Source organism: Oratosquilla oratoria, chromosome 23, assembly GCF_046742065.1.
Source record: "Oratosquilla oratoria isolate Oo_2021 chromosome 23, ASM4674206v1, whole genome shotgun sequence".
NCBI lineage: Eukaryota > Metazoa > Arthropoda > Malacostraca > Stomatopoda > Squillidae > Oratosquilla > Oratosquilla oratoria.
Genome location: NC_134799.1, coordinates 15,375,430 through 15,392,162, shown reverse-complemented (window position 1 = coordinate 15,392,162; position 16,733 = coordinate 15,375,430). Strand labels below are relative to the sequence as shown.

General features: G+C 44.6%; 1 protein-coding gene across 1 annotated transcript in view; it reads right to left on the bottom strand.

Annotated features, from left to right (window-relative positions):
* Positions 1–16,733, bottom strand: part of LOC143037980 (bifunctional purine biosynthesis protein ATIC) — a 38,622-nt gene that overhangs the window by 12,062 nt on the left and 9,827 nt on the right. Inside the window, exons 5-8 of the mRNA XM_076206742.1 lie at positions 15,558–15,733; positions 12,766–12,926; positions 10,342–10,497; positions 10,100–10,189 (exon numbers count right to left, since the gene is read on the bottom strand). Coding sequence (XP_076062857.1) covers positions 10,100–10,189; positions 10,342–10,497; positions 12,766–12,926; positions 15,558–15,733 — 583 coding nt within the window. The remainder of the gene's footprint in view (positions 1–10,099; positions 10,190–10,341; positions 10,498–12,765; positions 12,927–15,557; positions 15,734–16,733) is intronic.

Genomic DNA, 16,733 nt, shown 5'->3' with positions numbered 1-16,733 from the left:
AACAAAATCCCTTTTAGACGTTGGGCAGTGTCTCTGAACGTAGGAAAAGATAGGACGTAAAAAAAAAAAAAAAAAAAAAAAAAAAAAAAAATCATGGTTGGTCCCTCTTTCCCGTCCTGTACACTCCTAGCACACTTCCACTGCACTCCCCTTCTTCCCTTCCTCCCCCATGTCTCCTTCTTTACGAATGATGAGGACTTTATCCCGGTCAGCCTTTACTAAGAACATAATAAGAGAGGTCGCCCCACAATCTTCCTCCTCCTCCCCACCTCCAAAAGGGATTTACTTGTTTATAATAATAATAATAATAAAATAATAATGATAACATTGTTCTTGGCAGTTCTTTTTTGCCGAGGTTAATTTCCTTAGAGATTATTCATGAACAAATACAGACCGTCCACCTTTCTTCCCATCCCCCACAGGGCCCCACATTTTCCGTCCATAACCACGGCAACACGTCCCCTCGTCTGTGCCGGATCCCTGCCACCCATTGACATTGTTACTCTCCAAACAAGCATGCGTCCCCTTCCCCTCCAATCCTCTCCTCTTTGCTTCCTTCCTCCACTCCGCCCTAACGGCCTCCCTCCCTCCCTTTCTCGGGTTACTGGCCAATAGTGGGTTTCCCGTGATCGGAGGCGGAGAGGCGTGCTTTCCTCGAGGTTCTTCTCTCCCACAGCCTCTTCGCGAGTGACTGTTTCTGTGGTCTGTCGCGAGGTGACAGACCCACGCGGGTTTCCGTGGGATGCAGTTGGAAGTAATCGAGGGATCTTCCGGTAGTGACATTGTGTAGAGAGCAACGGCACTCGCGTGGGCTCTCGCCGTGCGGAAGGTGCGGCATAAGCCGATTATTTTTATCATTTCAATTTTTCTTTGCGGCAGACGTCGGAAATGTATATACATCTGACGTGAACAAGTTCGGGAACAACGGAGCAAACATTTCCCCTAGCATAAGGTCATTTTGAAAGTAATTTTCCGTGACCGTGTAGTGCGACATAATTGAAATCTGATACAATATCGAGCGGACTCCTCCGCCTCGCGCGCCTTTGGCCCAAAGCCTTCACTCAGTTTGAAAATGGCAGCCAACCCTCTGGAAAGGTGGGTGTGGCCAAGTTACAACGACTCCGCCGAGCTCGAAGTCCTCCTTGATGAGCACGCCGGGGCCGGAGATGGTTACTTCGACGTCACGGCGCTGCACGACCACGACTCTGCCGGAACCAATTCTACTTCACTCGACAGCGACCTCCTGCAGATCGACGACAACTCTGTTCTTCCTAGTATCAACGAGGGGCTACAGAAACCCGCTTTAGGAGAAACTACTTCGAAATTGGGCGGGAATATCGCCGATGGCTGGGTATGGCAAGGGCAGCGTCCGACGGGTTCTTCGGAGTTTCTGGAGATTCTTAACCCTGAGACTCCTCCGGGGATATACAACGAGAAAACCCCCGATGTGCCCCTCACGAACTCGACCATCTCGTCTGTCACGAGTACCTTTACCTTCACACACGAAATTAACACAGGTCGGTGGGCCTCTACAGATCCTGGCATACGCAACGGCTCAACCCCGTGGATATGGGAAAATGGGACAGAGAGAAACTCAACTGGGACTGATGACGACATCATCGATCTCCTCCATCATGACCCAACCCCTGTGTTGGAGCACGATCGACTGCCGACCGCCTCAAATGAAGGTATCGAGTTCCCAACATTCTCTACATCTGGACCAAGTATTGCTTCGATCGGGGTATCTACCTGGGAGGAGGAGGAGGCGGACTTGTACCTGTTTTCGACAGCGACGCCCTTTAGGTTCATGCTCCCCACGAACTCGACTTCGACGCCATGGAGGTGGTACTCGTACTCTACGCGAGAAACACCTCCAACATCTACAGACGAGTTCATCACCAACAGCCTCTCTGTACCGCAATTCACCAATTCCTCCCTCTTGGCCATTGCGTCGAGTACAGACTCTTCCGACACCGCCGGCGAAGGGGATGGAGACAGGCTGGGGTTTCCGGAGGTCGCGACATACTTGCTGGTGGCCTTCCTGCTGGCTCTTTTTCTCGTGGCTCTGACGGGACACGTTCTTGCGCTTCTGGCCATCATTAGCCGCAGGTACCTCCGCCAATCCTTCTTCATCCTGTACGTAAGCCTCTCCGTCTCGGACCTCCTCATCAATTCTTTCCTCGTTCCCACCTTTGTCTTAGGCCTACTAAAGGGCCAATCGGCCCTCCGGCTTGAGGTGTGTGTCCTCTGGTCCTGCGTCCTGCCCCTCGTACTCTTCGTGTCCGCAGGGAGCATCGTCGGCATCAGCGCAGTTCGGTGGTGGCAGTTCTACAACTTCGAGCAGACGCGTAGCAACCAGAAGATCGGGATCCACCTCACAGTCTTTGTCCTGTGGTTCGGAGGCTTCGCGATGGGCCTCCGGGCGGTCGTCCGGAGCATGACAGAGGTGAGGTCCTGCTCTTTTCACTACCTTACGAACATCCTCAAGGGTTCCATCCTCATAGCCTACTTGGTGCTGGCGATCTGCATGGTCGTCGTCGTGATCGTGAATTACTTGACGATCCGGAAGATTCAGCAGAAGACCATATACACACACAACAGGAATGGTCATGCCAAAGGCGTCCTTAAACAGTTCTCGAACCGATTGTGGGACAGCTTACAGAGAACTAAAGGGTGCTCAAGGGAGCTGTCCAACTCGAAGTGTCCAGAAATCCAAAACTTCTTCGTCGACCAGCATGGCGTCGGGACCACGACCGACTTCGATGAAGACTTGATCTACTGCAGAAATTTGAAGAGCCAGAGGGGAGCAGCCGAATCGAGAGATCTTCGGGGCTCTCTTCAAGACCACGAGGGTCCAAAAAATGTCCAGTTCACCCCGAACTCCCAACACGTTGTTACTATCGATCCACTGTCTCCAAGGTCAACGAAAATGCCTTCTGCTGGTAACCAGGTTCCTGTGGAGATCTCAACCGACGGCAGGAGCGGTCAGACGTCCAATACGAAACCTACTGCTCCGGTGTTCAAAGGCCCACGTGAACCCTTAGAAACTCTCGACAAAGACGTCGAAATGGACATAGAGAACCAAGAACTCGGACCTCCAATCGGGCCAACAGACACCCAAGAAGACATCTCACTCCCGCCAGAGAGGAAGGACGTCCAGGACCCCAACTCTATGGAGTTTCCTGAAACCACGTTCATTCTTCCGAACGAGGTGGACGAAACAAGACGATTAACCAACCCTCTCCTCCACCTGACCACCCTGGTGGACGTGACCCCGCCGATCCACCACAGGGTCAAGGAAGCCATGTGGAGCACCCCGCCACCTCAGGCCATCCGTCTTCCCAGTCTCCCGAAGCTAAGCAACAGAACGGAGATCGTTCAGGTTCACCAGGCAGATCACCCTAGTCCCGAGGGCAGACTCCACGACCCCTGGCCGATCCTCAGGAGCGTGGCCCTCCGCGATTTCGTGCACGGCGAGATGCCGCCCGTAGAGGAGACCGACAAGACGGCGGGAATCCAACTTCCCCTCGACACGCAGTCGACGCCACGCGGCGTTCGGAGCACGTCGGCGACTTCGAGTCTGCACTCCGTCAGTAAACGTGGCAGTAACAGCAGTTCGAAGGAAATCAGCCCACAGAAAATGTCCCGGTTTCATGACCTGCAGGGCAAGATTAACACTGGCTACCTCGCCGACCATTCCACACCCCCAAGCAGACAACCCTCCCCGAACTCCAACAAAATGGGCAAGCAGAGGCTTGCCGCCCGCATCTTCATCCTCAACAGAGTCAAGGACGCAGCCCGGGATGCCAGACGACAGCAGGTTGGCGGACGTCGACGTAAGAAAGGAGGGACGGAGTCCAACGTCTCGGATGAGCCCCAAAAGGTCACGGCCTCGAAGAGCGCGCCTCTCAGGAGAACCTCCGAGACCTGCGCCATCACCTGCACCAGCAAGCTCGAGCGATCTCATCGGTACTCCATGCCCATCCTTCCGGTCTTTTCGGACACCGGGGAGCTACTGAACGACCACGGATCGCAACAACTGCTCCACCCGATTCGCCGGAAGTGTGTCTGTACCTCCATTCGCCTCATGGTCTTCTTTGCAGTTCTCTACACACCTCTGCTGGTCCTCCATACCGTTGTGTATGTGGCAGATGGTCCCACCGTCCTTTCCCTGGCGGTCTTCGTCTACTTTCTTGTACAGACGGCCCTCAACCCTTTCCTGTACAGCTTCCAGAGCCCCTTGCTGAAGAACGCCATTCGGAAAACGACCAAAACTCTCCTCTGTTCCCTACACAGGAGGGGTAACGGCCCTCCCTACTCCCTTGAGAAGAACAAGACAAAAGCTGCTACGTTATAGATATCAGGGTGGATGAAAGGCTCGAGAAATTCTGAAGTAGGATGGCGAAGACAGTGCCGGAGATCAAGAACAGAAAAGTTACATAAAACTTAAAGAAGGGAGCATGAAACTATGTACATACATACATATACCAATGGCTTTTTCCCCCTTACAAGGGAGGTAGCCAAAATCAAAGACAGATAAGGGGGGTACTTGGGGACTGTGTCAGAGTGACCATTGGGATAAAATTCAAGTCCATGTAGTGCTGTCATGGCAGAAAGTACACACAACTGGTAGGAGGGCTCGCCTAATATAGGGAATGGATGAAAACGAGACTACGTCTTCTGCAACTAAGTGATGTGTGGTCGGGGACTTGTACAGTCCTTTTGAACCATCGCACGTAGCTCAGTCACTAGCGTCTTGACTTCGTGATTATGCACGCACAGGTCAGGGTTCGAATCCCTTGGCAGAACTTTTAAAAATGTTCGTATTAAAGAAAATTAAGTGATACAAATCCCAGAGGAATCTGGCCACGAAACAAACACCATGGAAAACAAGTGAAAACTGAACAAATGTAATGGATAAAATTCTGTAGTTACAACACGAGAAACCGAGCCAACTGAATAATTATTATAACTATACAAATATTACTTTGTTGCATATAATACTACTTACTAATGACAAGGCTAATGATGTACCAACTACTTAGTACAAATTAACAAGATATTAATGTAAGAGTAATAATAATGGTGGTTGCCTTGAGCTGGTAACAGCTTCTTGGACCTCCCTGAGATCAATGGGAAGAAACAATGGACTGTTGTGTTTGTGCAGGATGTTTCTATGTTACCAGTTTATGGTAGCTGTAGTATTAGTAGTAGTAATAGAAAACCAGTTACTGGTTGTCCGTTCTTGTGCAAAAAGATGGAGGAAATGCGGTAAAAGTTGAAGACAGAGTTAAGCTCTCAGGGCTGCACTTGAAGATGTGCTGACAGACAAGGATGCTGATGGGTTATGAAGATTGGCGGAAAGGAGACAATTCTCTCTCATGTCTGTCTTGCATGACCACTAATTAAGGTACTCATTATTAGTCTCATGTAAGATAAATTATTCATTATTACAGTAGATGTATTTAAGAGGCAGTTCAATGCATACATACACACATACATATACCAAGGTCTTTTTCCCTCTTACAAGGGAGGTGGTGCGAGAGGTAAATGCACGGGTGGTGGGTCAGGGATTGGAGATGGTTAAAGAAAATGGAGAAAAAGTGGGAGGTGAGCCAGCTTTTGTTTGCGGATGACACTGAGCTTGTGGCAGGATTGGAGGAGGGATTGAGAAAGTTGGTAACTGAGTTTGGGAGTGTGTGTGAAAGAAGAAAGCTGACGATAAATGTGGGTAAAAGTAAGGTGATGAGATGTACAAGGGGAGTAAGTGGCAGCAGACTGGAAGTGAGCATTAAGGGAGAGCGACTGGAGGAAGTGGATAGTTTTAGATACTTAGGTGCAAATGTGGCAGGAAAAGGTGGAGTGGAGGTGGAGGTAGAATGTAGATTGAGAGAAGCGAGTGAATGCCTTGGTGGATTAAAAAGTGTAATGAAGAATAGACATTTGGGAATGGATGCTAAGAGCAGACTGTATGAAGTAGTGATTGTGCCAACAGTACTGTATGGGGCAGAAACATGGAACATAAAAGAGGAAGAGAGAAAGTTTGAATGTGTTTGAGATGAGGTGTCTGAGAAGTATGATGGGGGTTACTAGGCTAGATAGAGTGAGAAATGAGGAGGTGAGGAGGAGAACAGGGGTGGAAAGGGAGTTGGGAGATACGGTTGATGAAAGAGTATTAGGATGGTTTGGACACATGGAAAGAATGAGTGAAGAAAGACTAGTAAAAGAGGTATGGAAGGCAGATGTAGAAGGAGTGAACATGAGGGGACATCATTCTAGGATGAGATGGATGGATGGATGGGGTGAAGGGGGCTTTGGGGAAGAGGGGAATGTCTGTTGAGGAAGGACGGGAGAGGACAGAAGACAGGGGTGAATGGAGAATGGTTGTATATGGATGATGATATGATGCATGAGGTGATATGGGTGGGGGGATGGGGGATGAGGTAGTATGTGTGAGGAAAATTTGTCGCAGCCTGAAGGGATTTCTCCCCATCTTCTCCTTTTATGCATGGGGGGATGGAGAGGGGGGGTCGCCGATTTAATGAAGCGGCCTTGCTGTGGATGTGCTGTGAGTGGCGACACTGCCTCTGACCCAGGGCAATGGACGAGGTGCAGGGATGACCCGTCATCCAGGAGGTGCTAAGATGGGAGGGAGGGGGGTGGAGTGTATTTAGGGATGGAATGGGTGGGAATGGTTCTGTCTTTTTCTTTTTGGCTACCTCCCTGGAGTTCCAGGAAAAAATCGTAGTGGAGAGTTGATGGTGGAAATGTGTCTAGAAAGAGAGTTGATGATAGCAAATACAGTGTTTCGGAAGAAAGTCAAGCATAAGTACACATGGGAGAGGGTGGTGGAGGGAAGGGTGGTAGATAGAGCGCTAATGGATTATGTAGTGGTAAATAGGATTATGATAGGAAGAGTTAAGGATGTACATGTGCTAAGGGGAGAGGGTGGGGGAATATCAGATCATTTTTTGGTGGAAGGTAAGTTGAGAGTGGAGGATAGATGGAGAAGGAGGAAAGGGACAAAAGGTAGGGAGGTTCTTAGAGTGAACTCCTTGAATGAAAAGGAAAAGGAGAAGGAGTACGAAAAGAAGCTGAAGGAGGAGTGGGAGGGAGTAAAGGATAGAGCAGAGATGGGTGTGGAGGAGGAATGGGGATGGTTCAAGGAGGGAGTCTTAAAGTGTGCAAGGATGGTGTGTGGAACAAGAAGGACAGGGGGAAATAGAAGAAAGGGTAGTGAATGGTGGGATGAGGAAACAAAGAAGGTTGTAGAAGAGAAGAAGCGAGCATTCACAGATTGGTTACAAAAGAGGACAGGGGAGTCATATGAGAGGTACAAAGAAAAGAAAAGAGAAGTAAAGCAAAAGGTAAAGGAGGCAAAGAGGAGAGCAGATGTGAAATGGGGTAGGAGTATGACAGAAAATTTTGAAAGTAATAAAAAGATGTTTTGGAAAGAAATTAAGAGAGGAAGAGGAGGCGAATCAAGTAGGGAAGAAAAGGTAAAAGGTACAGATGGAGAGTTGTTAATGGAAGAGATGGCAGTGAGGGGAAGATGGGCAGAATATTTTAGGGAGTTGCTAAATGTGAAGGAGGATAGGGAAGGAAAGATAGCTGCAGTGGGAAATACGAAGAAAATGAGAGTGATGAGTGAGGAGAACGGAGGAGAAATAAGGAAGGATGAGGTGAAGGCAGTTGTAAAGATGATGAAAGCAGGTAAGGCACCTGGTCTGGATGGATGTCATGCAGAATGTCTGAAAAAGGGAGGTTCAGTGATGGTGGACTGGTTGGTGAGATTATTTAATGTTTGCTGGAGAGAGGGTAAAGTACCGGAGGACTGGAGTAGTGCCTGTATAGTTCCTCTTTACAAGGGAAAAGGGGACAAGTGTGAATGTAGTAATTTCAGAGGGATTAGCCTGTTGAGTGTAGTAGGGAAGGCTTATGGGAGAATCTTAATTGAGAGGATTAGGAGAGGAACAGAAGGAGTAATTGGTGAGGAACAGTGTGGATTTAGGACGGGTAGAGGTTGTGTAGATCAGATCTTTGTGGTAAGACAGATATGTGAGAAAGCTATAGGAAAGGGGAAGGATGTTTTTTGGGCTTTTATGGATCTGGAAAAGGCTTATGATAGGGTAGACAGAAAGGCACTGTGGGAGGTTATGCAGATTTATGGGATAGGAGGAAAGCTTTTGGGAGCTGTCAAGAGTTTTTATGTGAGTAGTAGAGCATGTGTTAGGATTGGAAATGGAGAGAGTGAGTGGTTTGAAGTAAAGGTGGGACTTCGTCAAGGATGCGTTATGTCGCCCTGGCTGTTCAACTTATACATGGATGGGGTGGTGCGAGAGGTGAATGCTAGGGTAGTGAGTCAGGGATTGGAGATGGTTAAAGAAAATGGAGAAAAGTGGGAGTTGAGCCAGCTGTTGTTTGCGGACGACACTGCGCTTGTGGCAGGGTCAGAGGAGGGATTGAGGAAGCTGGTGGCAGAGTTTGGGAGAGTATGTGATAGAAGAAAGCTAAAGATAAATGTGGGTAAAAGTAAGGTGATGAGATGTACAAGGGGTGAAAGTGGCAGTAGACTGGAAGTGAACATTAAGGGAGAGCGACTGGAGGAAGTGGATAGTTTTAGATACTTGGGTGCAAGTGTAGCAGGAAAAGGTGGAGTGAAGGTGGAGGTAGAATGTAGATTGAGAGAAGCGAGTAAATGCCTTGGTGGTTTAAAGAGTGTAATGAGAAATAGACATTTGGGAATGGATGCGAAGAGGAGACTGTATGAAGGAGTGATTGTGCCAACAGCACTGTATGGGGCAGAAACGTGGAACATAAGAGAAGAAGAGAGAAGGAGTTTGAATGTGTTTGAGATGAGGTGTTTGAGAAGTATGGTGGGGGTTACTAGGCTAGATAGAGTGAGAAATGAGGAGGTGAGGAGGAGAACAGGGGTGAAAAAGGATTTGGGAGAGAGGGTTGATGAAAGAATATTAGGATGGTTTGGACACATGGAAAGAATGAGTGAAGAAAGACTAGTAAAAGAGGTATGGAAGGCAGATGTGGAGGGAGTGAACATGAGGGGACGTCCTAGGATGAGGTGGATGGATGGGGTGAAGGGGGCTTTGGGGAAGAGGGGAATGTCTGTTGAGGAAGGAAGGGAGAGGACGGAAGACAGAGGTGAGTGGAGAATGGTTGTATATGGATGATGTTGTGACGACATGAGGAGGAATAGGCGGGGGGGTGGGGGGTGGGGTAGTATGTGTGAGTAAATTTTGACGCAGCCCGAAGGGATTTCTCCCCGTCCTCTCCTTATATGCAAAGGGGGACGGAGAGGGGGGGTCGCCGATTAAATGAAGCGGCCTTGCTGTGGATGTACTGTGTCTTGCGACACTGCTTCTGACCCAGGGCGGTGGGCAGGGTTCAGGGATGACCCGTCATCCAGGAGGTGCTCAGATGAGAGGAAGGGTGGGAGGGGTGTGGAGTGTATTTAGGGATGAAATGGGTGGGAGTGTTTTTATGCCTTTCCTTTTGTGGCTACCTCCCTTGGAAGGGGGAAAAAGCCTTGGTATATGTATGTATGTATGTATGTATGTACAAGGGAGGTAGCCAAAGTCGAAGGCCTAAAATCCACTCCCACCTATTTCATTCCCATAAGTTTATTTGGCAATGAATCACATACATGAAATGCAGATAATGAAAAGAACAGTTTGAACTAACAATTATAATTGCCAAGGATAACACAAAAAAGCACACAAGCTTATTTCCATATTCTCCACTCCCATTCACCATCCCTCCCTCCCTCTTTTCTTGGCTCCTCCTGGATAATGGTTATTTCATTCTTAAAAAAAAAAATAAATAAATAAATAAATAAATAAATAAATAAATAAATAAGTAAGAATAAATAAATAAAAATAAATAAATAAACAAATAAATAAAATAAATCACTGAAATCTAATGTTGCATTATTTGTATCATGCTAGAAATATTCATAACTTTCTTTTGTATGAAATCACTAACAAAGAAACTAGATTTTATAGTACTTTTCGTGACTCATAACAGGTAATTTTATTCAATTTACAAATAAATCTAAAAAATTCCGAAAATTTTTGGTACTCACCTGTAGCACACAATATTTGCCACCCTTTTTCTTCTTCAACAATTCAAGAGCCTCCGGGGAATAACCTGGTGCAATCACACCATCTGAAACCTGAGGAAAGGAAAAATATTCAGTGTTTTATATATTCCTTTTACAATCAAGATAAACATCTAGGAATAACAGCTCTTATTTTTCCAAAACTGCAAAAAAATATTCACATTTAAAATTATCTTAGTCTAACAGTTTCTTAAATTCATACTAACCTCTCTTGAAAGAATCCTTGCTGTTAAGTAATCGCAGTCTTCCGAGAGTGCCACAAAATCGCCAAAGGAGGACATCCGATCTGCTCCTCTTGCCCTAGCGTAAGCTGTGGCAATTGGAGTAAGCTCTCCCAGATCATCCACCATACACACTCTGGCCTGCAAAGGATAACGACCCTTGACCTGAATTTCAGCAACATATTCTTAAGAACTAACTACACTTTGGGCATTAATTACATTAATGAAATACCTGTCTCATTTCATGTTTGTGGAAGTAAAGGCAGTAAGGAGAAAATTGGTAAAGTATTTCAGGAATTCGTTGAACGTGGAAAAGGTTATGGATCAATTGGTTATGGCAATGGGAGATGCTAAGGAAATGACTGAAGGGAGAAAATGACAAGTCTACAAGAAAAGACGAGATATAAAGAGCACTGAGAGTGATGAAAGCTGGTAAGGTAGCTGAGTGGAGATGGGGCTGTCCATGGATTGTATAAAGTTACCATGGTTGTTGAACACAGATAAAGTACAATCACCATCCCACTTCCATGAAGTGGGAAGTAAGAAATGCTCAGGAAGGCAAGTCCTGTCAGTTGTAGCAAGCTGCTGTGTTTTTTATTTATTTATTTATTTATTTATTTATTTTTTTGGGGGGGTGGGGGCAAACTTGCATATTTGAAGGGAGGCAGGAAGGAGCCAAAATGTGTTTGATATGAAGTGTTTAAGATATATGAAGGTTTTACAAGGATGGATAGAGTAGGAATTAAGATTAAGTGGAGAGCAAGGGTGGAAAGAATTGGCAGATAGGTAGATGCAGATAGAATGGACCAAGAATACAGGGATGTTTTAAGCCTATGTAGGGAATGAGTGAAGAAAGAGTAAAATAATAATAATAATAATAATAATAAATAATAATAATAATAATAATAAAAAAACGTGTGTGAAAAGCAGATGCGGGTGGAGTGACCTTGAAGAGATGACCAAGAATGAGATGGGTGATGTGAAGAGAGTCTCGTTTAAAAGAGGAATGTCTGTTGAGCAGAGAAAGGAGGGCAAGAGATAGGCGTGAGTGGAGAATAGTTGTGAATAAATAGATGTAGCCTGAAAGGAAGAGTGGAAAGAGTCAATGTTACGAGGTGATGGAGGTAAACCAGTTCTGGTTGCCTGGATCTGCTGTGGATGTGCTGTGTATTGCTGCATTGCTTCTGACCCAAACAGTGGCCCTTCATCCACAAGGAGCTAAGATCCACGGGACAACAAATGGGTGTTGGATGAGTGTGGATGAGTGTGGATGAAGAGTGGGTGTGTGGCTTGGTTGGACCTCCCCACTTATAAAGGAGAAAGCCTTTTAACCACTTCAGTACGAGTCAAATTCTCGCACGCAGCATCGGCTGCCATATGTACAATTCATCACACTACTCGCATTATAAAATATAAAGTCACTGATGTGTTACTCATTCTCTTTTACTTTGAGTAATAATAAACACAGAGAAGATGATCAAACCAGTTCACAGAATCCAGGGGTAACTCATGTTCAATTACAAAAAATATATATAATTAAAACACTGACACTGGCATCCTCGTGTACTCACATAATAGACATTTGGAACAAGCTAGATGAGAAAGTGGTGTGTGCAAAAACAACACACGAATTTAAAAACAGTCTAGATAAAATGAGATATGAAGACGGGACACCACGAGCATGGCTCCCATTTCCGTAAAATACAACTAAGTAAATACTCATGCCTCATGACACCTACATAGGCGTCATTCTACCGAAGTGGTTAATACACGTACATGCTCAATGTTAAACTTGTACCCAATTCTCTAACCAAAGAACCACCACAATTGCCATTCTTAACACTGTCCATATCTCAGAGTGATTAATTTTGAGTACATACTGCTTGCTGCCAGGCTATTTCAATAATCTTTGCAACACATGTTAGTCAGAAAGGGGTTAAAACCATCTCAAACCCTTCTATATTAACAATTTCAGTACAAGTGAAATTCTTGCGTGCAGCATCGGCTGCCATATGTACAATGCATCACACTACTTGCATTATAAAATATAAAGTCATTGCTGTATTACTCGTTCTCTTTTACTCTGAGTAATAATAAACACATATCATGATCAAACCAATTCACAGAATCCAGGGTAACTCATGTACAACTACAAAAAAAATATATAATCAAGACACTGATGCCGACATTGGGTACCCACTTGCGCCTCATGATACCTACGCAAGTGTCATCATACCGAAGTGGTTAAAGAGCTCCCTTTAATCCTAGTGTCGCTAGGTTATCTAATCATTTCTGTGGCAACCCTTTTGTAAGAAGTAAACGAACAACTGAAAAGGATCCGACATCAAGAGACTTGAGAGCATTATATCTAAAAACAAATGTACTGAAATAAAGACCATGAAGATTTACCTCTGTTTCGTCTAAGGGAGTAGCAACTGCAGCACCAGCGGGAGAGACGTGTTTGAAGGAGGCGGCAGCTGGGAGACCCAAGGCTGTTTTCAATTCTTTCACCAACTGCCAAGCGTTCAGGGCGTCGCACAAATTTATGAAACCAGGCGAACCATTCACCACTGTGGTAAAACAAAAAAGTTTGTCATGTGAAATGTTACAAATATTTGCACCTACATCTACAAGTTAATTGACATTTTAACCAAACGACAATGTTGGATCCCATTTATGACTTTTAAAAATTCTTCCTTATGCTTTAATTTGAAGGATATGTTTATACGTGAAAACTACATGCCTTATCAATATCTGTAGTACTATTAGAAACTCAGTTTTACCACTATGGACCACAGTAACAAAACATTTGTTAATATTGGGAGACTAATTTTTATGCAATGAGGAAGCTTATGTCACTTTCAACTCTCTATCTCTTCCCTCTTTTTTGCTACCTTCCTTAAATCTCTCTCCTTGTCCATCCTATACAACCTAACATTTTTGTTTTCCCCTAATACCCTGTCAAGAATACAGCCACAACATGGGCCCTCACATGGTGGGGGTGTGTGGGGGGTGCATATGCCCTGGGGCGGCACATTTAGGGGGCAGCAATTCTAATCAGGACATGCCGCCCACAAGGCTGACGAAACAATTATAAAAAAGGTCAAAGGAACCCTGAATATTTTACCATAATATATGAATTTCGCGTTAGAATCAACAGAATATGAAATATTTTTCCTTTATCCTTTCTGCAATAGGGACATTAAATACAATTTTCAAAATCTGTTTAATCATTTTGCAAGCCAATAGCTAAAACAGGCTGTAAAGGATGGTGGAGATGGAAAGTGGTGATGGGGGAGGAGGGGCATCACAGACCTTTCCCTGGGGTGGCACTTAGGCATGTAAAGGCTCTGGATACAATGTTCCAAAGTGTAGTAATGGGCAAAAATGAAGTCAAGCAAGGGAACTGGGGATTCTTTTCTCAAATTTTTCTCCAACAAAGACTCAAAAGTATGCTTTGACTCGGCCACATTTCACAAAGAAAACAGAGGAATTTGCATAAATGAAAATAATAATTAAGTGTTGCAGTGTCCAGCTTTCAAGAAGATGCACCAACCATCGAGAGAGCAGGGACACAAAGACGCCTAAAGATAGTTGTATTCAAGACCTGTTACAGATGTCAAATGGACAAAACACTCCCTATCTCTTCAAGAAGATGCAGCCCTGAGGAGCTGGTACCTGATCTCCATACTGTGACCGAGTCACTCTCTACATAATTCCCAACTGTCTCCATTTCCTATATTCTTGTTTTTTCACACAAGGTGATGAGTACACCATCAATCAACACCCCACTTCTCCTATTAGCCAGTGACATAGAAACCAACCTTACACTTGCTCTACATGCTCTAAACCCGATACACATGTCCATCAAGTGCAACACATGACTATTGGTTCCCCTTACTATCTACAACACAAAAAACCAAAATGCATCTTTTCTAAGTGACTTATGATGATTAATGATTGATGGATGATGATTGATGATGATGATGATATAGTTTAATGTCACAAACTCCCTCCTATCGGAAGGCTAGAACGGTGCCCCTCACAGAGAACTTTGTAGTGTGGAATTTAATGAAGTATGCCCTTGGTTCAACTTCACCGGTGGCAGGGTTTGAACTGCTATCCCCTCAACCTTCGCTGCAAGTAACAATACCCTAACCTGCTCAGCCAGTGAGCTTCCTAGTGACTTATGGTCGTGCCAAAAGGCTGTAGGTCTTCTGCAAAAGACCAGGGTCAATAGATCAATCGACTGATAATGATTATTGCTTCGAGTTTCACCAAGTAGAAAGACCGCAGCCTCACAAAGACTGACAACGGTCCTTGAGCCTGCCCACAGATCACTCTGGAAAGATACTCTGGATTGCTGCCTATGTTGTATTGGTGTGGGACTGTTTGTCACTGGCTGAAAATTGTAGGAAGGGAACAATCACTGGTTGTCAGCTCTCCATATACAAAAAGGTACAAGAAATACTTCTGAAGTCCATTAAGGCCCAGTCTGGGATGCACCTTCTGATGCAGGCCAGGAAGTTGATGGGCTTTAAAAATGGGTAGTTTTGCTATCCATCTTGTAGGAACACCACACAAATATCCATGATGATGATGATTTGGTTTGAAGTCACAAACTCCCCCCTATCAGGAGGGTAGGATGGTGCACCTTACAGAGGACTTTGTAGCATGTGGTTTAATGCTATGCCAGTGGCAGGGTTCAAGCCACTATCCCCTTGACCTTCCCTGCAAGTACCGGTGCTCTAATACACTCAGCCAGTCAGCTTCAAACATACATATTTCTGTACATGTCCATACATGTTGTGTATATATATATATATATATATATATATATATATATACATACATATATATATATATATATATATATATATATAAAATGCACCTATGACTTTTCTTTTATATACAACTACATTCAAATATGGGATGCTTGATGCTAAGCAGTTTAAAGCATTTCAACACATGGCAAAGGACAGGAGTGGAAGCAATTGAAGTCCTGCTTGGCAGTAAGCAAATTTATAATATGGATAAACTACATTAAAGGGCCACCTCCCTTGTTAGAGGGAAAGAGCCCTTGTATGTACATCAAATTTCCAGATTTACAAGTCTTCCGTAAGGAGGCACCATTTTACCCCCTTTCTGAGAGGGGTGAGTTTGAGACAACATGCACCAATACTTGTGTAAAATTGAAGTACCAGTAATTGGTAATTTGGGCTCTTGTGTGAAGATCTGTGCTGGTTTCTGATGGGGGTTCATTCCATATCTGAGAGTCATCTGGGACTCTCCCGATGAGAAGGTCTTCCTGAAGTAATCACTTATGGCATCATCATATTGAGCTGTGTGGGTAAATGCTTTCAGAGCAAGTTTTTGTCTGAAAAAGGAAAAAAAAAATATATACATATATATAAACAACAACAACAATACATACATACATACACCAAAGGCTTTTTCCCCCTTACATGAGGGGTAGCCAAAAAAAAAAAAGGCATAGAAATCACTCCCACCCATTTCATTTCCCAAACAACAACAATAATAATAAATAAATAAATAAACAAAATGTGAAATAAATAAATTTGAAGAAATTCACATGTGTAATAACTTGAGTCTCTCATTATCCCTCTGATCAATCAGTCATGTAACTTTATGTATTAACCTGTACTGGGGTACAGACTGCATGGTAACATGCAGCCAATACTTCAGGGATTGTTCTGGGGTGCCCCTAAACAAGATCAGAGCCATGCATATACTCATAGGAATAATGCATGGCTTTGGATGGGGAGACAGAGGCCTTGGGGAAACAGGGAAGGAAGACAAGAGTGGAGAATGATTGTGAATGGATGATGAATTGACATGGCCTGAAAGGATTTACCCTCCTCTTTTCTAATTACTCACAAGTGGATGAGGAGGATGGTTGACTATATAAATGAAGCAGTGGGGGTAAACCAGCTGTAGCTTTTGGGCTGCTCTATTCTTAACCACTTCCGTATGACTCAAATTCTTGTGTGTAGCAATGGCTGCCATATGTAACATGCATCACACTACTTGTATTATCAAATATAAATTCACTGCTCTATTACTCATTCTCTTTTACTCAGTAATAATACATACATACTGTACATATACCAAAGGCTTTTTCCCCCTTACAAGGGAGGTAGCCAAAAAAGACAAAAACCATTCCCACCCATTCCATCCCCAATACACTCCACTCCCCTCCACCTTCTACCCTCCCTCTTATCCTGGCACCTCCAGAAAACATGATAAAACCAGCTCACATAATCTGGGGTGTAACTTATGTACAACTACAAAAAATATATATATAGTCAAGGCGTTGACACCAGCATCCTTGTGTCCCCACTCGTGCCTCATGACGC